The sequence below is a fragment of the Podarcis bocagei genome (assembly GCF_964188305.1).
Source record: "Podarcis bocagei genome assembly, chromosome: 1".
In the NCBI taxonomy this organism is placed as follows: Eukaryota; Metazoa; Chordata; class Lepidosauria; order Squamata; family Lacertidae; genus Podarcis; species Podarcis bocagei.
Window position 1 is genome coordinate 37,331,787 of NC_138125.1, and position 19,987 is coordinate 37,351,773.

At 38.8% G+C, this 19,987-nt stretch overlaps 1 protein-coding gene across 11 annotated transcripts in view; it reads left to right on the top strand.

Moving 5' to 3' along the window:
* Nucleotides 1–19,987, top strand: part of HECTD1 (HECT domain E3 ubiquitin protein ligase 1) — a 64,409-nt gene that overhangs the window by 20,329 nt on the left and 24,093 nt on the right. For 5 of the 11 annotated variants that reach the window (XM_081207395.1, XM_081207391.1, XM_081207389.1 and 2 more), the window contains exons 4-23: nucleotides 551–778; nucleotides 2,058–2,339; nucleotides 2,661–2,949; nucleotides 3,158–3,234; nucleotides 3,322–3,420; nucleotides 4,047–4,161; nucleotides 4,995–5,169; nucleotides 5,530–5,668; nucleotides 7,236–7,406; nucleotides 8,016–8,238; nucleotides 8,327–8,371; nucleotides 10,861–11,124; nucleotides 12,186–12,262; nucleotides 13,763–13,897; nucleotides 14,317–14,463; nucleotides 15,411–15,505; nucleotides 16,468–16,573; nucleotides 17,851–17,985; nucleotides 18,704–18,843; nucleotides 19,252–19,575. In XM_081207395.1, the coding sequence (XP_081063521.1) occupies nucleotides 551–778; nucleotides 2,058–2,339; nucleotides 2,661–2,949; nucleotides 3,158–3,234; nucleotides 3,322–3,420; nucleotides 4,047–4,161; nucleotides 4,995–5,169; nucleotides 5,530–5,668; nucleotides 7,236–7,406; nucleotides 8,016–8,238; nucleotides 8,327–8,371; nucleotides 10,861–11,124; nucleotides 12,186–12,262; nucleotides 13,763–13,897; nucleotides 14,317–14,463; nucleotides 15,411–15,505; nucleotides 16,468–16,573; nucleotides 17,851–17,985; nucleotides 18,704–18,843; nucleotides 19,252–19,575 (3,266 nt within the window). The remainder of the gene's footprint in view (nucleotides 1–550; nucleotides 779–2,057; nucleotides 2,340–2,660; nucleotides 2,950–3,157; nucleotides 3,235–3,321; nucleotides 3,421–4,046; nucleotides 4,162–4,994; nucleotides 5,170–5,529; nucleotides 5,669–7,235; nucleotides 7,407–8,015; nucleotides 8,239–8,326; nucleotides 8,372–10,860; nucleotides 11,125–12,185; nucleotides 12,263–13,762; nucleotides 13,898–14,316; nucleotides 14,464–15,410; nucleotides 15,506–16,467; nucleotides 16,574–17,850; nucleotides 17,986–18,703; nucleotides 18,844–19,251; nucleotides 19,576–19,987) is intronic. The other 6 variants (XM_081207397.1, XM_081207390.1, XM_081207393.1 and 3 more) reach the window with 5 other exon arrangements.

Consider the following 19,987-nt stretch of genomic DNA (forward strand, 5'->3'; position numbering starts at 1 on the left):
GACTGCTAAAGTCATATATGACATAGCCCGTTAAAACTCATATGTCTTATCCAGTTACCTTAGGCTTCTGTATCTTCCAGACACAAACTGCTTCTGGTGTTCTAATATTAGATATGCATAACACTTTTTAAACCTGGGGCCCTGTTCCGTTGTTAGAAAACTAAATGTGTAGGAGGTGCATGCCGGTGTGCTCCAGTTCCGCCCCCCCGCCCCCCACTTGCCAAGTTGAGCTTCAAGGTCTGAAAAGAGCTTGTATGTGTGTCAGCACAGGGCTCCTGATCATGGATTCACACATGCTTACAAACTCCCTTCAGATCTTTCTGTTCAACAGGGTAATGTTGGGGTGGAGGGGCAGGGCCAGCATACACAGCCCCCTATCTGTTACATGTTTATAGCTTTTTTGGCACCATGAGAGGTTTAATGCATTCATACTGATGATTTTGATCAATAATATTTTTAAATAAAAAGTGAATAAGCACTAGGAGAATTGAATTGGAAAGAATGCATGCTTTGTTGTATGATTGTCTGTGTAATTCCATTTTCATTCTAGGTGTTGGAACTCATCTGTACCCGTGAATCAGGCGCTGTGTTTGAAGCAGGGGGGTTGAACTGTGTGTTGACATTTATTCGTGACAGTGGACACCTGGTTCATAAAGATACGTTGCATTCTGCTATGGCTGTAGTATCCAGACTCTGTGGAAAAATGGAACCTCAAGATTCCTCATTAGAAATTTGTGTTGAATCCCTCTCCAGTCTGTTAAAACATGAAGACCATCAGGTAAACAATTTAGAATATGTAATTGAAAAAGCACTGTAAATAGGTTACTCCAGAATTGAGAACTGTATAACAAATATTACAAAGAATTTAGTGCATATTGCCAGCACTGGCTAGTGCAAGTAAACAGTTGTATGGTTGTAGGATGTATGGTAGTAGGATTAATTTCAAGTAGCATGAAATCCTTGGCTCTAATGTAACTTTTAATTTTTATTCCTATGGGGAATTAGAGGGATTGCAGTTGGCTTTTTATGGAAATGGGAAGGAAAAAAATGTTCTTTGGTGATCAGTAAACAGTGATTTGTTTACACTTTGTGCTTTAATTTAATTTCACATAAAATGAAATAAAAGTCAAAGAGTTGCACAAATGAAACCTTTGGGACTGCCATAGAACCTGCCTAATTTTTATGCAAACTCTTGCACAAGCTTTTGTGGAAGTACAGTGGTGCCTCGTAAGACGAATGCCTCGCAAGACAGAAAACTCGCTAGACAAAAGAGTTTTCCGTTTTGGAGGTGCTTCGCAAAACGAATCTCCTATGGGCTTGCTTCGCAAGACGACAATGTCTTGCGAGTTCCTGCGGGTTCCCCCCCCCCTTTTTCTAAGCCGCTTATCAGCTAATCCGATAAGCCGCTAAAAGCCGCTAATAGCGCTAATCCGCTAATCCGTCAATGGGCTTGCTTCGCAAGACGAAAAAACCGCTAGACGAAGAGAATCACAGAACGGATTCTTTTCATCTTGCGAGGCACCACTGTAGTTATGGAAAAGCACTAGCTGCTATTTAAGCTTAAGATCGCGCACATTGTATCTCCTTCCCATTTTATCTTCACATAAATCCTGGGAGGTAGAAGAGAAAGTGATGTCAAAGGTCACCAGTGAGCTTTGTGGCTGAATGCAGATTTGAGCCTGGGTCTCCTGTGTTTTAGTCTGATACTTTTTACCACTATACCACAGTAACTCTCTAATGAGGATTCGTGGTATTCTTTCTTAGGTGCTAGGATTTGCACTTGAACAGTTGTGTGGATGCTGTTTGGGTCAGAGATTATTCATCCCACATATATCTGTAACGTAATGCTGTGTCTCATTTCCCCAACTACAATCCCTATTTAGGACTTGCATTAGAAAATGACTGTTGTCGTAAAAGAAATAATGCATAGCTAAAAAAGTATAGAAGCTGTGGATTGATATGAAACAGTGTTCTTGTATAATTTACTAAATGTCAATATTGATGCTTTAAATTTTCTGTCTTTCAAATCTTTTTAATTATATGATTTGTTCCTTCAGGTTTCAGATGGTGCACTGCGTTGTTTTGCTTCGTTGGCTGACCGATTTACACGCCGTGGAGTTGATCCAGCGCCATTAGCCAAACATGGACTAACTGAGGAGCTATTATCTCGAATGGCTGCAGCAGGTGGCACAGCTTCAGGACCATCTTCAGCCTGTAAACCTGGCCGGAGTAGCACAGGAGCACCATCTGCAACTGCAGATTCCAAATTAAGTAACCAGGTGTCAACTATTGTAAGCCTGTTGTCAACACTCTGCAGAGGATCTCCAGTAGTAACACATGTAAGAATTTCTTTGTTAAATAAGCTTTACTTCTTGGCAGATATTGTATGTATGTTCTTTGTTTCTTTAATTTTCTGTAATCATAAATAAGAATAAATTTGTGTAGACCTTCGTTTATTTCACATTCTAAAATCCTTAAAATGTTAATTGTTACTGCTACATTTGAACTTTGCTTATACTCCCTCCCTCAGCTCCTTTGGGAGGAAGGATGCAATGTAAATTGAAATAATAATAAATAATAAAAAATTTAGCTTTTTTATATGGAGATGCAATCCCTTTCTCATTGGATTTTCTAAAGTCCTGTATATTTTTATTGTTCAGACTTTTAATTATTTCCAGGATCTCCTAAGATCTGAGCTTCCAGATTCTATAGAGAGTGCATTGCAGGGTGATGAAAGATGTGTACTTGATACCATGCGTTTGGTAGATCTTCTTTTGGTGCTACTGTTTGAAGGACGGAAAGCCTTGCCAAAGTCTAGTGCTGGATCTACAGGCAGAATCCCAGGATTGCGTAGACTTGATAGTACTGGAGACCGTTCCCATCGGCAGCTGATAGATTGCATCCGCAGCAAAGATACCGATGCCCTAATAGATGCTATTGACACAGGTGGTAAGCAAATGACCTCTATTTGACATTGTAATTTCTAGTTTGCTTCTTAATGTTTATCTCTATGATGGATGGGCACTAAGAATAATATTTTTGTTGAAAATTATTTTTAGCTTGTTTGATATGCAGGGTAGAATACTGAGACTTAACATTTTGTTTTCATTTATATCATTGCAAACATATAATGACACTTTCTTTTCCACTCCTCTAGCTTTTGAAGCAAATTTTATGGATGATGTAGGACAAACTCTCTTAAACTGGTCCTCTGCTTTTGGAACTCAGGAAATGGTAAACAAGGAAAAGAAACATTATTTTGATTTTCTGCATAAAGGAAATGGTACAAGTAAAAATAAACTGTTGCTCATCTGTAAACAGGTTGAATTTCTCTGTGAACGAGGTGCTGATGTTAATAGGGGTCAACGGTCATCATCCTTACATTATGCAGCATGTTTTGGAAGACCTCAGGTAGCAAAGGTGATTTTTAAATATTTATCTTTTCTATCATAACAAATCATTCCATCCCTTATCAGCATTTAGACCAGCTGAAGTATGTCTTTTTAAAAAGTGTCCTGTCCCTTAATACTTCATGTTTGGCATATGTGATTTTTTGGAAACACATTTATTTAGTGTGTGTTTGTGCCCTTGGCAAAAATGAAAGTTGTGCAAAACTCTTCACAAAAACATGATGTAACATATCTCACCATCTCAATAGCTGCCTTCAGACAACCCTCAATGATCTGGATTATTTTGAGCAAGAGTAGTGTATATGTCCTCCTCCCTACTGTAAAGCATTCCTTAGTTTTTTAAACAAAAAACAGTTTGCTATGATGTCTGAACCAGCAAATTAGTAGGAGTGCTTACTCCAAACTAGAATCAATTCTGGTTTGGAGCAATAATTCAAACTGTATCCAGCTGGTTTAGATATCACAACATACTGTGATTTGATTCAAATAGTAAGTAAGGGATGGTGCCCTTTAGGAGAGGGAGGGAGGAAGTCATTAATCTGTTCTGTACATAGTCAGAGGAACCTAAATTGTACCATTGACATACTGAGTAGCTTTTTTATTCCAGTAATTCTGGTAATAATAACTTGCTTTTAGACTCTCTTGCGACATGGTGCCAATCCAGATTTGAGAGATGAAGATGGAAAGACTCCTTTGGACAAAGCTCGCGAAAGAGGGCACAGTGAAGTAGTGGCTATTCTTCAATCTCCAGGTTAGTGTAAAAAGATTCCAGGCAGTTTTTGTCATAGTAAAGCATTGGTTGAATTCAAGTTGAATTTAACAAGGTAGAATTCAGTCCGTGCCATAAGATAGCAATTTTTTTGAAAAAAATATACTGCTGAAATGTTAAGTTTGATTATTTATTACCAGTTTTTCTTGAAATAAACAGACTGCATTCAGCAATAAGCTCACTGTTGCCCTGTTTCAAAACAAATTGAACTCGTATAAGAGATTGTTTTTTCATGTAGCTATGACAGCCGAACGTCCAGAAAAAAATGCCATAATAGTCTGTGGCATAATATTTTTGTGGGGGTTAAGGCAGAAGAGTAACAACAGCCTGACATGGCAGTGTCTTGTCTCACTTCTTTCTGAAGCTTCACATGCAGCTATCAACTATGGTATGAGCAGGCCAACTGAAATCCTGCTGTAGGAGCAAGCAGACAAAAACAAAACATTTTAGGCGGTGGATGAGGAGGAGAATGGGTTGGATTACAACCCTCTTCACGTGATAGAGGCAGGAAGGCAAGGGTTTTTCTTTAAGATTCTTTGTACTTCTGTAAAACTAGGGGTTCCTCCAGAGTCTGCCAATACCTCTGCCTTTGCATGGACGCTGCCTTTTCAGCTATATAACCATGTGCATTCTTCCTCAAAGATAGGAAATAGAATATAAGATGTAGATCCTAATACTAGACAAATCTATAGTAGTGTATTGTGGAGATTCTTATCCTAGTCTGTATCTGCATTGGAAAGGAAATTGTTTATATATGGTTTCTTTAAAACAATTTTAAAACTCATAACAGTGTTAATAGTGTTCTACAATTATAGGTGACTGGATGTGTCCAGTTAACAAAGGCGATGAAAAGAAAAAGAAAGATTCAAACAAAGATGAAGAAGAATCAAATGAGCCCAGAGGTGATCCAGAAATGGCACCAATATATTTGAAAAGACTGCTGCCTGTGTTTGCTCAAACTTTTCAACAAACTATGCTGCCTTCAATAAGGTACAAAGGGGAAAGGGCTGTGTGTACATGTGGAGATTCACATGCTATATTGTGTGGCTAGAATATTTTCAAGGCTCTGGATTTTCAAGAATGACCAAACCAAAAGCAAAGCAAAATCTGGATGATTTATATTTGGTGGTATGTTGAATGGAATTCAAAAAACGCAAGTCAGCAATGTCCCAACTCCAATTCCATCTTGTAGCTTGGCCAGAGTCAGAATATTTTGTTACCTGATGTTAACAATAGACAGCATGTAAAGTGGGTAGCAATTCAATGCATTTACCAATGTGTTGTGCTCTTCTAAGTATGTATGTTTCCCGTTTCATTCTTTAAAATATCATTTCTCTCTCTTTCTAAAAGGAAAGCAAGTCTTGCTCTCATTAGAAAAATGATTCATTTTTGTTCTGAAGCTCTTCTAAAAGAGGTTTGTGATTCTGATGCTGGGCATAATTTGCCTACTGTTCTGGTAGAGATCACTGCTACTGTTCTAGATCAAGAGGTAATTGTTATCTTTCTATTTATTTTATTTTCTAAAGATAACAGTTTAGTTTTTATGTGTGGTGGAGCATTGAAATGCTTAGTTCAGGAAGTTACTGGAAGTTTAAGAACAAATTAGATGTGCCTCTGAATAGATTAGATTAAGTGGATTCAATATAAGAAGCAAAGAGATTGATTGTGGTGCTTCGTATAGAAATATCCCATTGGAATTGGGATTGATTGTGATTCCCTGTTGGGTGTACAGTAGGTTTGTTAATCTGTGAAATGTCCCTACATTTCTTGTCTCGGGAAGGATTACTTCTCAAAAATTAGACTTAACACTTTCCTGCAGTGGTATGGCCATGAGTGATTGTGATCCACTCAGTGATCCACTGAGTGATCCACTCAGTGGATTTGTAACTGGCTGACTGACCGAACCCAAAGAGTGCTCATCAATGGTTCCTCTTCATCCTGGAGAAGAGTGACTAGTGGGGTGCCACAGGGTTCTGTCTTGGGCCCGGTCTTATTCAACATCTTTATCAACGACTTGGATGATGGACTCAAGGGCATCCTGATCAAATTTGCAGATGACACCAAACTGGGAGGGGTGGCTAACACCCCAGAGGACAGGATCACACTTCAAAACGACCTTGACAGATTAGAGAACTGGGCCAAAACAAACAAGATGAACTTTAACAGGGAGAAATGTAAAGTATTGCACTTGGGCAAAAAAAATGAGAGGCACAAATATAAGATGGGTGACACCTGGCTTGAGAGCAGTACATGTGAAAAGGATCTAGGAGTCTTGGTTGACCACAAACTTGACATGAGCCAACAGTGTGACGCGGCAGCTAAAAAAGCCAATGCAATTCTGGGCTGCATCAATAGGAGTATAGCATCTAGATCAAGGGAAGTAATAGTGCCACTGTATTCTGCTCTGGTCAGACCTCACCTGGAGTACTGTGTCCAGTTCTGGGCACCACAATTCAAGAAGGACACTGACAAGCTGGAACGTGTCCAGAGGAGGGCAACCAAAATGGTCAAAGGCCTGGAAACGATGCCTTATGAGGAACGGCTAAGGGAGCTGGGCATGTTTAGCCTGGAGAAGAGGAGGTTAAGGGGTGATATGATAGCCATGTTCAAATATATAAAAGGATGTCACATAGAGGAGGGAGAAAGGTTGTTTTCTGCTGCTCCAGAGAAGCGGACACGGAGCAATGGATCCAAACTACAAGAAAGAAGATTCCACCTAAACATTAGGAAGAACTTCCTGACAGTAAGAGCTGTTCGACAGTGGAATTTGCTGCCAAGGAGTGTGGTGGAGTCTCCTACTTTGGAGGTCTTTAAGCAGAGGCTTGACAACCATATGTCAGGAGTGCTCTGATGGTGTTTCCTGCTTGGCAGGGGGTTGGACTCGATGGCCCTTGTGGTCTCTTCCAACTCTATGATTCTATGATTCTATGATTCTATGATTGCCTTTCTGTTGGGAGTGGTGGGTGTTAATTATGTAATAAATGTTTAACTGTACATCAAGATATACAGTGAATTACTGTACATCCCTATTATTTTACTTCTGTGCAACTTTACAGGATGACGATGATGGCCACTTGCTAGCATTACAGATTATAAGAGATTTGGTTGATAAAGGAGGCGACCTGTTCTTGGATCAGCTCGCTAGGCTTGGTGTGATAAGTAAAGTTTCAACTTTGGCAGGACCAACCTCTGACGATGAGAATGAAGAAGAATCTAAACCAGAGAAAGTAAGTACGCAATATTTGAATGCATATATGTCCCAGTTGCTGTCTGGGATGCCTTAATGTGAATAAATATCAGTGAAAAGTACATTAAATTCTAGTAATGGGTTGCTGGACCTAATGTGTTAACAGTCATTTAAGAAACTTTTTTGGTGCTGCAGTCTGTTGCCTTCTGCTTGGATAGGAGAGAAAAGGGCAAACTTTGTGTCTCTAGTATGCTTTTAAGATACAGTGGTACCTCGGGTTACATACACTTCAGGTTACAGACTCTGCTAACCCAGAAATAGTACCTCGGGTTAAGAACTTTGCTTCAGGATGAGAACAGAAATCATGCAGCTGGAGTGGGAGGGCCCCATTAGCTAAAGTGGTGCTTTAGGTTAAGAACAGTTTCAGGTTAAGAACAGACCTCCGGAACGAATTAAGTACGTAACCAGAGGTACCACTGTACCAGTTTTTAAGTGTCTTTCTGTATATTGTATGCAGACAGTGTCAGCTGAAATTCTAAGTGTTTCTGTAAGAATGTAGCCTGCAGGTATACCTGTTGCGTTTTACAATGTATTACGGATCCCTTAAGGAATTCCACAGCGAATGAATTTAAACTATCTTGCTTTACAGGAAGACGAACCTCAAGAAGATGCTAAAGAGTTGCAGCAGGGTAAACCCTACCACTGGAGAGACTGGTCAATCATTAGGGGAAGAGACTGCTTGTATATTTGGAGTGATTCTGCAGCTTTGGAGCTATCAAATGGTAGCAATGGCTGGTTCAGATTTATCTTGGATGGGAAGCTAGCTACAATGTATTCCAGTGGCAGCCCTGAAGGAGGATCTGATAGTTCAGGTACAATGTTGTTCTCAACTAATACTTTAAAGATATCATAAGAATCTTAAATTTTATATATTTGATTTTGAGACATTCTTTTTTACAGGAATTGGCTCACTAAATAGTAAAGGATGTAAACAGGTGGAAGGTGGTCAGTTTATTGTGATGCTTTTGTCAACTAGCATGTGACAGCAACTGACTTCTTTGTAACTGTGTTCAGTGAACATCTTAGCTTCATTCTGTCTTCATTTCTTTCCATGCATACTAATATTAGTCAAACAGTAATTAAAAGGCAATATTTAGTGGTAATCCACTGCATTTCAGGTAAAGCAAGTTGGAATGATGATGACGTGGCTTGCAACTTGCTAGCAGAATGAAATTGCATGTGTGTGAAAAGTGGTGCAAAGTTTCTCATCAGGTGGATCAGAACTGAGAAACTGAAAGACATTGAGCCAGAAGTTTCACATTGTACTTAAGCTATCTGTAGCTCTTCAACATAGTTGATATTGCTTGCTGCCCCCTTTTCACTGCCAAGTGTGCAGTGAATTGTAAGATTGCTTTATTCCGTTGAACAATTGCTGTAATAGATCTTCTGATTCAAATTCTCAGGAAATTGCTTTTTCCAGTAGTGTGAGGCTACAGGCTGGTTCTGATGCTTTGGTCAAAGCTTTTCTGTTCAGTTCTTAAACTCTACTTATTCATAAAATAGCTTTTTAATTATCTCATGCTAATTTTATCAGTTTTTAGATTTGAGGTGATAGAATTTAAAGCTATAGCAACATAAGGCTATAGCAACATAACTTGGCAGTATAATTTTCAGCTATTTTTTCTGATCTGCAGGGATCATGTAAATGCAAAGCCAGCTATCTCTGCTTTCATATTCACTTTTTGACACCTTATCAGTTGTGATAGATATTTCATTTATAATGGATACCTGTTTAAAATGCTGGACTATAGAGACCTGGTAAAGTAGTAGGCTGGCTACATGAGTTTCTGAGATTTGGGCCTAAGGACAATGGAATGGGAGCCAGAGATAGGAGCCAGCCAGACTAGCTGACCGTTTGCCCATGCAAATCCCATATCTGCTGCAAGGGTTTGATAGTCCTTTCAGGTCAGGCCAATCAGCTGGCTGTTTAGGGAGCAGCCTCAGAACCTAAAAAGAGTTCCTAGCCTCCTTCCCCTGGGACCTTTTTTTTTTTTTTTTTTTTTTTGGTCACACTGCATGACTTAACACAAGGCACAGTAAAACTCTTGATTTGAAGGTTCCCAGTTACTTGTGACAAAAACACTTGTAGTCAGAGATTATATCATTCTTGTGAATATCCTAGGTCAGGCATGGCCAAACTTGGCTCTCCAGCTGTTTTTGAGACTACAATTCCCATCATCCCTGACCACTGGTCCTGTTAGCTAGGGATGATGGGAGTTGTAGTCCTAAAACAGCTGGAAGGCCAAGTTTGGCCATGTCTGTCCTAGGTGATGAATTACTTGTCAGTCTACAAAAGAAAACAGGCAGCCAAAAAGTAAAGGAGTGAATTATAAATATTTGGGAGACTGCCCTGGTACACAGAAGTATAGAAGCTTGTAAACTTAAAGGTCAATCCCCTCTACCTGCTCAGAAAAATACTGTGAACTTCCAGGGTGGAGAGCATTGAGTGAGAATGGGGAAATATAGTAAGTAATCTTATTGTCTAGAGAGGAAATTTATGAGTTAACATTGAATGCCTAAGATTGTTCTTTTTACATTTTTGTGAGGGATGGAGGATAACAAGCTGTGATAGCATTACATATGTGATTTTGCATTTCTGCATAGTGCTATTGTTATAATGGAAACCTCAGCAGTTGTATATAGTCATTGTGCATATGAAAGCACAACTTGAAATAAGCAGGGCTTCCATGGAAGTCTAACCGGTTCTTGAGATGATGGTATGAGGCCATATGAACCAGCCCTAAATGTCTACTGAAGGTACTTTGGACATGACCATATAGCAAAACTCAACTTCATTAGCTGTCAGTAGTGTCTGCCCAATCAACATGGGTAATGTGTATTTTATCATTTAGACATTGTAATGAATTTTATTTTCAAAGAAAGATAAATTAAAAATGTAGTAGTAAATACATAAACATAAAATGTATTTATATGTTACGCAGTTATGTACAACACACAACATTGACATTTTTTGCTATTAAAGCAGTTAATTACAGTTCCCAGAATTCCATACTACAACTCTGCATTTGGTTTTCTTTTCCTATTAAATCAATTCTTTTTTCTTTAGTTCCAAAATTTGGATGCTTCCATTCTCCATAAAATCCAAGGTTTTTTTCCCCCTAGATGCATTTCATTTAGTAGAAATGGATTTTAACAACTAGCTCAGTTTATTCAGTTTGTTTATATTTAATCATTATGTAATGATTTCCAAAACATAAAACTTTCACCATTGGCCAGTAGACATTTTCTGTTGTCCTATATTGTGATATTGGAGGCCGGTGAGAAATATCTATCCTGAGAACTTGAATCTACAACATAATTTTGCATCGAATGCCCACCCATTTTGCTTCATGGAAACTAAACTATTACTTTCTGATAGTTAAAAGTCAAATACTAGTTAGCCTTTACTTCTTTTTGTGTGTGTTTTTTAACAGAAAGTCGAAGTGAATTTTTAGAGAAGTTACAGAGAGCCCGAAGCCAGGTGAAACCATCCACAACAAGCCAGCCAATTTTATCTGTCCCAGGCCCAGCTAAACTCACAGTGGGGAATTGGTCTCTTACGTGTCTAAAGGAAGGAGAAATTGCTATTCACAATTCAGATGGTCAGCAAGCTACAATATTAAAAGAAGATCTTCCAGGTTTTGTTTTTGAGTCCAATAGAGGAACTAAACATTCATTTGCTGCTGAAACCTCTTTAGGTGAGTATGTAGATATGTGTAATAAGGTAATTGCATGTATATATCTACAGTGGCCCGGTCAGAAATTACATTCTTTTTTCAATAAATCTGGTTTGAAGGGAACACTTAAGCCATAATTTCCTGGTTTGGATGCCCTGGCCATCTGGCCAGTACTATGGAATTTACAGCTCCAAGAAGTAATGATGGTGTCCAGCTAGAATGGTTTTAAAAGAGGATTATACTTATGACTCCAAATCCAGATTATACTTTCTATGGAGGATAAAGCTATCAATGGCTATGTTCTGCCTCCACCATCGGATGCAATATGACTCTGTATACCGATTACTGGGAAACCAAAATGGGGAGTGTTTTCTTTTGGGGCTTCCAATAGACAACTAGTTGGCCACTTCAGGAACAGGATGCTAGACTAGATGTGCCATTAGCCTGATCCAGTAGATGGTTCTTGTCTTCTTAAACTGGTTTAACAGACCAGGGAAACCTTACATTAAACATGCTTGCAAGGGCAGAGGGGAGAAGATACACATGGGGTCCCAGTGTATTCCTGATCTACCAAACTGTGATATGTTAGACTAGGATTGTAATGTCTAAACTGCCAGTGTAGGGGTAACACCATCACCATCATTTTTATTTTCCACCTGTTGCCAGAAGGTCCCTGGTGGGTTACAACAATATAAAATACAGCATTTAAAACAGTGTGAAACAAATTGCAATCACAACTGGAATGGATCCTAAAAATATATCTTAAGTGTCAAAGCCAGGTTAAAGAGAGATGTTTTCAGCATACAATGAAGTTGCCAGATGCACCTCTGTAAAGAGAGAATTCCATAACTTAAGGGTTTCCAGAGAGAATGCCTTCTTCAGGGTCACACAGACCCAACCTCTGAGTGTGATGGAACTACCAAGAAGGCCAGGCCCTCTTTGCTGATCTGAAAACAGGAGAGGGGTTGTAGGCAAGGAGGCAATCATTCAGTTATTTGGGGGCCTAAGTCATATAGTAGTGTGAGCACCTTGAATTGGGCACAGAAATGAACTGGCAACATAATATCCTGGATATTTTGCAGGATCAGAATTTGTGACCGGTTGGACTGGCAAAAGGGGAAGAAAGGCAAAATCAAAGTCGGAAAAAACCAAACAAAAGGTTAGTATGTTTTTAAAACATTTTAATGGAGAATTTGGATTTCAGTTTGTTACTTTCTGTATTGCTTCTTGTACATGCTAGCTGCTGGCTTGAGGTGGTTTAGATACTTAGCCTATCTATGTTTAAAAAGCATATAAATTAATTCTCACTTCTGTGATGAGATCAGTTAAAGGATTTGTTAGAGCAGTGGTGAGGAAGTTTCAGCCAAGTTAGGTACGCCAGGCCTCCCCTTCAGCCAAGCCTACTTGCCCTACACCTGCAGAGCAGATTTTGAAGCAGATGGGGGAGTTCTGTTGCATGAGTAGTACTGCACTCATGCAACATTAGATCAAAACTCCACTTGCAGCAATATTTAGAGTGACTCACTTGAAATCTAAAGTCCATTCAAAAATGCATTAATACATTAGTATTAATTGAGGTCAGCCTCAAGAAGCAACAGATTACAGAAGATATCACTAAGAATTATAGTTCCTCAAAGACCTTTGTTTCCAACCCTCCCCCCCAAAAAAAAAGTTTTTCAGAGATTTATTGTCCCCCTCTGCTGATGAAAGGCTCTTTCATCCAGTAGAATTTTCCATTAGTGGAAAGTGAGGGGGAGAGGAGGTTATTCCCCTCTCCCTCTGCAGCCCACCTCCCTGCACTCTCCCATCAGATCAACAGGGCAGGGGGACCCTTTGGAACAGTGTGGTGGCAGTGGCAGCAGCAGCAGCAAGGGGCTGCAAGAGAAAGGGGGAATTTGTGAAAAAAAATCACCCCCTCCCTTTAAACTCCCAGAAGCCTCTACTGAATCATAGAGCCCTCTGTTATTGGGAGGGACACAGCTGACTGCATCTCCCAGTGAATGAAGGTGCCTTTCAGACATCCTTGGGAAGACTGGGGGCAGGGAGGCAACATGAAAAAAAAGTGTGTTCTAAAAACTCTTGAATAAGTCATCACCTGGAGCAAGACTTCAGAAGATGGCTTGAACAGATGGATAAAGTTCATTTGGGAGACCTTCAAGCAGATTGTTTATGACTTTATGGTATGGTACAAAGGTAGCATTTTGGATTGGGTCTGAAAATAAGTTGGGGAATTACAATTCTTAAAAACACATCAAATCTGTAGCCATAACATTTAGCAGACAGCCTTGAGCAAAGTCCCCAATGGACTTTGGTTTAACAAACCAAGATTAATGGGGTTCTTAGGGGAAATGTAACTGACATCCTGACTTGTGGGTGCGGGGGATAGTTCAGTGCTAGAGCCCATGTTTTGTAGATAAAGGTTTCCATATTCCATCTTTGGCAGCTCCATTTACAAAAGCATTTCAAATGGTAAAGCCGAAAACAACCTTGGCTATCATTGTAGACAAAATCATACAAAGCATTCTGACTCAATTGTAAGTTACTTATGTACTGTTATTCCAAGCGAAGCTGATCCAGGGTTGGCATTCATAAATATCAATAAAATATTTAATTTGGTTTGAAATTGTAAATTCATCCTGATTTCTTAAATGATGCTCAGGTACGGACTATGGCAAGAGACTTGTACGATGACCATTTCAAAGCTGTCGAAAGTATGCCTAGAGGTGTAGTTGTAACACTGAGGAACATAGCAACACAATTAGAATCTTCATGGGAGCTCCATACAAATAGGCAGGTAAGTATTATTGAGTAAATTGCAGTGGTAAGCGTAATTTGCTGCTGTTGTTAATGTTGACTTGATTCAGACATAAAAATTAATCCATCTGTCTTCGTCTGATGGTATTGGCAGATTCTCCAAGTGAGTTTAGAAGCATTTCCAGGTTACTTTTAACTTGGGCTGTTTACAGCTGCTCATAATACTAAGCCCAGGTCAAAGTGGGCCACAGGAATTTGCATATGAAATAGGGTGAGTGGCAGATAACAGCAGCCTGATCTGGAAATGGTAGTTTTAAATCTGCACCATGCTATGTGAAGTGTACTGCTTACTGTGTGTATGCAGTACTTTTTTGTGAAGTTCTTGTCTCCGCAGTTAGACTACTGTTGTGTAATACCATAAAGTGAATGGAGCCACTATTATCTGATTTTCTTTTTCAGTTTATTGAGGGAGAAAACACTTGGCGAGATTTAATGAAGACTGCTCTGGAAAACTTAATTGTCCTTCTGAAGGATGAAAATACTATTTCACCATATGAAATGTGCAGCAGTGGCTTGGTGCAGGCTCTTCTTACTGTTTTGAATAATGTAAGTTTTATTGGAGAATGAGTGGGAGCTTTGGAGACAAGGAGCCAAGTCTTTATTCACAGCCATGAAGTTAACTGGCTGATCTTAGACCAGTTAACTTCATCTTTCAGCCTTACTTAACCTCATGAGGTTGTTGTGAGGATGAAGGAAGGATAACTGTGTATGTCACCTGAGCTTTGGGGGGCAGGGCAGGTGGAGAGTGCAGTGAAACTGTATTAATCACAGTTAATGTAAAAGGTTTTGAATTTTCTTAAGGAATATCTACAGTGTAGTATGTTAGCTGTGAGAAATGCTTTCACTTAAACTTTACCTAAAAAAGAACAGGGGTCAAGAGACATGAAGCTCTGTTTGCACCAGCACTGTTAACCTAGTGCTGCTCTAGTGGTCTAACCATGCCTTGGACAGACAGTGCTGCCCATAAAACAAAGGAGAGTTTTCAGAGGGAAGATGCAGCCTGGCAATCAGACTATAAACACTTGTTTTACTTTCATTAAATCACATAGCAAATATCAGAAGAGGTGAAGAAGGAGAAGATTTTAAAAATGCTGGGAATGGTGCTGTTAGGATAGGTGGGTGTTGTTAACACTTGCTGCTTCGTTGCCCTCAATAGGGCTGCACATTTATTTCTCGTTGCAAGAGCTGAGCAGTTCAAGTTGATAGTCTTTGGAGCAACAGGAGACTGTCACTCACAGTCACAATTTTTATTACAAACTTCAGTGCATTCCAGAATAAGATACTTGTCTTTCTGAAGCAAAAATTAATTTTTGTTCTTCCTCAAAACTTGTGTGATTTATGCATCTGACTTCTCCCCGTTTCTCATTGTCACTTTGTCAGGCGGTACTTGAGAAGTTGGTTTTCTCCTTATGTAATGAGTTAAGTTAGCCATAATGGCCTAATCCCAAATTTTGAGCAGCCATTCTTTTAACAATTCCCTCTTTTTCATTTAGAATGTGGATTTTGATTTGAAACAAGATTGTAGTCAGCTGGTGGAAAGAATAAATGTATTCAAAACAGCTTTCAGTGAAAATGAAGATGATGAAAGGTAATTTTGTTGTTCCTGGAAAAATAATGTGTGCACACAACTATTTTTTATACTCTTCTTTCAATAGTAAAAGGCATATTGGTCTTCGACTAGAACATAACTTGCTGCTTTTTGTATTTAAATTGCCCGGTGTTTACCACATCAGTGTTGCTGTGCAGTTGTAGATCCCATTTAAACAGAGTATTAGTTATTGAATAATGCATATACTGTACTGTGTTTCGGCCCTCACAAGGCCCCCAAGATAATTTTGCCGGAATAACAACACAATAATGTTACAATAAAAAAGAGTGGTAAAACCACATTGCAGTAATCTAACCTAGTGGAGATGTAAGGTATGTGTAACGTCAGATTTCCTTATCTCAGATTCTCCAAGCAATATTTTATAATTAAAAATTGCTTTGAGCTTTGATATGTAGTACAAAGCATTTTAAACATTGCTTAAGCTGATCTAGAAAAAATTAAAGTGTTGACGTTTGATGAATCAATGCACCTGGCTTTGATTCAGACATATGCCAAATCATGCATTATTGCTGTGATAAGAAGCAAGCATGAACAGGAAGTTCTACAGTTTCCATGCAGAGCATATAATATTGTTAGTAACAAACTGCAGTTTCTACTATAAGGGTGTAATGAGAAATGATGATTTGTTACAAATTTTGTTGGTTTACATTTTCTCCCCATTGTGTGGTGGGAGCACAAAAGTCTGAGGCTTGTGGTTACTTGTTCTCATAATGACAAACCATTGCAATATCTCTGTTTTATATATTGTTGGATCATGTTTATTGTTGCAAGCTGGCTTGAGTTCGGTTTTTAAATAGGCAGAGTTAAGGTTTTAAAAATAGCTTGTCATTACAACAACATTTTGAAGTTGTAATTGTACTCTGAAGTTTTCATAACTTCTGTTCATTTTTCAAAGCCCTTTGTATTATAGACAGTAAAATTTGTCTTCTCTGTGTTCATAGTCGTCCAGCAGTTGCATTAATTCGGAAACTCATAGCAGTATTAGAATCTATTGAACGTCTACCTCTACACTTGTATGATACACCAGGATCAACGTATAATCTTCAGGTAACTTTTCAATATGGTAGAAATTTACTGCATTCTAATAAAAATGTTTCTGTGCCTTATCTCTGCTACTCTTCCTATAAAATTCCATAAATTACAGTTGTCCTGAGCTACTTTAGTTGGATACAGACCTATTTCATTATTATAATGCTTCAATCAGATCCAATGGAGTCTTCCACTTTGCAAACTGGACAAATTCATAGACAGAAGTGGGAGAGGCATTTTTTGCCAATTCTCCCTTCCTTCTATAGCCCCCAGCACCATCTACCATGTTGTTTTGGAGGGTCCCCAGCCCTCTGGACCTGATTTTTGAGGCAAGGGGAATATAGAAAAAATCCCACTCCCCAGAGCATCCAGTTTACAAAGTTCCACTCTGCACAACTCTGGGTGTCACCCATTAAAAGTTTTACGGAATGTGGGTTTGGCATAACAAACATTTATGGGTATCATCTAGATTTGCTGCTGTGTACGCATGAAGGTTCTAGTTGAGGTCCAGGCAGGGCTGTGTAAATAATTGCTGTAAATAGAAAAGTGATTTCACAAGACATTTCTGGTCATATTAATTCTTAGTATTAAGTAAAAAAAAAAAACAGCATATACTCTTAATTTGTTGGGTGTGGGAGCTTCCTCCCTACCTTCCTTGACCTTTTTTGTGTTTGTTTTATACTGTACCCCACCCTAAATACAATGAAGGGCTGTATAAAAACATTCTAAATAAATAAAAGTTTTAATAATCAGCTCAATGAAGGACTGTATAAAAACATTCTAAATAAATAAAAGTTTTAATAATCAGCTCAGGTCCAAAGAGCTATGAGTGGAAGAAGAAAATGTAGCAGTGCTGTTCCTTTTGCGAGACCTGGTGAAAGCACTTCCTGGTGAAAGAACTTGGAATGTAATTGGGGTTGTATTACAATATGAAAAAAATTGTGAATATTGAAGATACGGACTAAAGCATATGAACTCTAGTGGGCCATAAAATGTTATTGATAGGAATTTAAACAAAGCTGCAGCCTGCCCACACAGGACAATGTCAGTCACTTTTGACATATTGAGTCCAAAACAGACTATGCATGAGTGGGAAAGACTTTCTACTAGAGTAAGAATGCTGTTGGATCTGTGCATTTGTGTAAGTGTGTCTGTATACCGCTTATGCAGATTTGTCAGTTGTGCTGATTTTCCTGGTTTATTAATGCTTGCTTGACTTTGAAAACATAATCATTAGTATTTGTTATAAATGAAAGGGATGTTTCTAAGTAAAAATATTGTTGCTTTGACTTTAGATATTAACGAGACGGTTGCGGTTTCGCTTGGAGCGTGCTTCTGGGGAGACAGCTTTAATAGACAGAACAGGTCGAATGTTGAAAATGGAGCCCTTGGCAACTGTAGAATCTTTAGAGCAATACCTCCTCAAAATGGTGAGCAAACTCCTCTTCTCCCCAGGTTGGATTCAGACTACCCATACACATAGCTCAGCCCATGGTAGTTTCCACTGGAGGAAGTGCAGTTTTTGCAGATTCCCATTTCTCCCATGCGCCTGAAAAGTTGTTCTGGAGGGTCTTGAGATCCTTGGGAACCATATGGGAAAAGGCAGAAGGCATTAGTGAATGTCTTTTCTGTTTGGAGCATTTATGAATCTCAGCCGCTTATGTGAATGGAAGGTCAAATTTGGGTCAAGCACTCAATCCAGCCTATCATGTTTACAGAAAGAATTACATTAATTCTTCTGTTTGAAGTGACTGTTTTTTTGTAGTTATTTGTCATTGTCTGTTTAGGTTTCTAGTCCTCAAGTGTGAGATGTGGGGGTTGGGATGAGCACCCTCTAATCCTCCATCTTGGGAAGGCTTTCTTGTTCTCTTACATTGCGTCTTAAATTGTTTCTGTTGATGGAATTATGACATTTAATTGTGCTTTACTGTATATTTTAGGGGATGCTGGTGGCACTGTGGGTTAAGCCACAGAGCCTAGGACTTGCTGGTCAGGGGTCCCTTTACCTTTTTACTGTATATTTTGATCGTGTATTAATATGCTGTTAGCCATTTTGGGGTCTTTGGACCAAAAAGTAATATATAAAAATAGTGATGATAATAAACTCTATACTTATGTGATACATTTTCTTTCCTCTTTCTTCCTTAGGTGGCAAAGCAGTGGTATGACTTTGATAGATCATCATTTGTTTTTGTACGAAAACTCAGAGAAGGGCAGACATTCATTTTCAGACACCAGCATGATTTTGATGAAAATGGAATTATTTACTGGATTGGAACAAATGCAAAGTAAGATTTCAGTAACTTCAGCTTGAGACAGTGCTAACATCTTGAATGAAACAGCATTGTATTTAAATACCTGCAGTCCAATTCTGAATATTTTCCAAGGGCAACACTGGATTTTCCATGCATCATTTTTAAATTAAAAAATGTATTATTGGGACATAGTTTGCAGTATGCATGGCATATTAGCTTTTGTTTTTTAGCTTTTAAAATTTGGACTGTACTGTCTGTCACTTACCTATGGCCATTCCATCAGGCTCCCTGAACTGTTGCCATCCCAGTTTCTTATAAGATCTGATGCTTGAGTCTGTATTATTTCCCCATTCTCTGGAAGTTTTTTCAGCTGAAGAGGGGAGTTAAAATGCTTTAAATAAGTATTCATGAGTAATAGTGACATCGTTGTTTCTATTGTAGAACAGCTTATGAGTGGGTAAATCCGGCCGCCTATGGGCTGGTGGTAGTTACATCTTCAGAAGGAAGAAATTTGCCTTATGGACGTTTGGAAGACATCTTAAGCCGTGACAGTTCAGCTCTGAATTGTCATACTAACGATGATAAAAATGCATGGTTTGCTATAGACCTTGGTCTTTGGGTGATACCATCAGCTTACACATTACGCCATGCTCGTGGTTATGGACGTTCTGCTCTCAGAAATTGGGTTTTTCAAGTATCTAAGGATGGACAGAACTGGACTACTCTATATACTCATGTTGATGACTGCAGTCTGAATGAACCAGGGTATGTAAAAATATTTCCATTTACATGGACCATTGTTGTTTCTGACTTTATGACAATAAATTTAGTACCCATAACGTATGGGCCATTCTCAGTCCACTGAAGTAATTGGAAATTAACCTCTTGATAGCATTGGGTCAGGATTTATTTCACTGTGCTGAAATTCATTGAATAATAAAAGCTGGCTTTCCATAGTGGAAACCATAGTTAATGGTTTACTGGGATCACACAAGCCTTGGCTGTTTTTCTAGCATATAGATGAAACAACCACGATTCTTGGCTTAGTGTTATGTTAGGGCTGCCATATGACTGGAATTTCCAGGACATGTCTGTAGAAACATGGCAGCCCTATGTTATGTCCAAACTGGGGGTCATGGTTTGTTTTGCTTTCAGCAAATGATCAGGTTGATTTGTT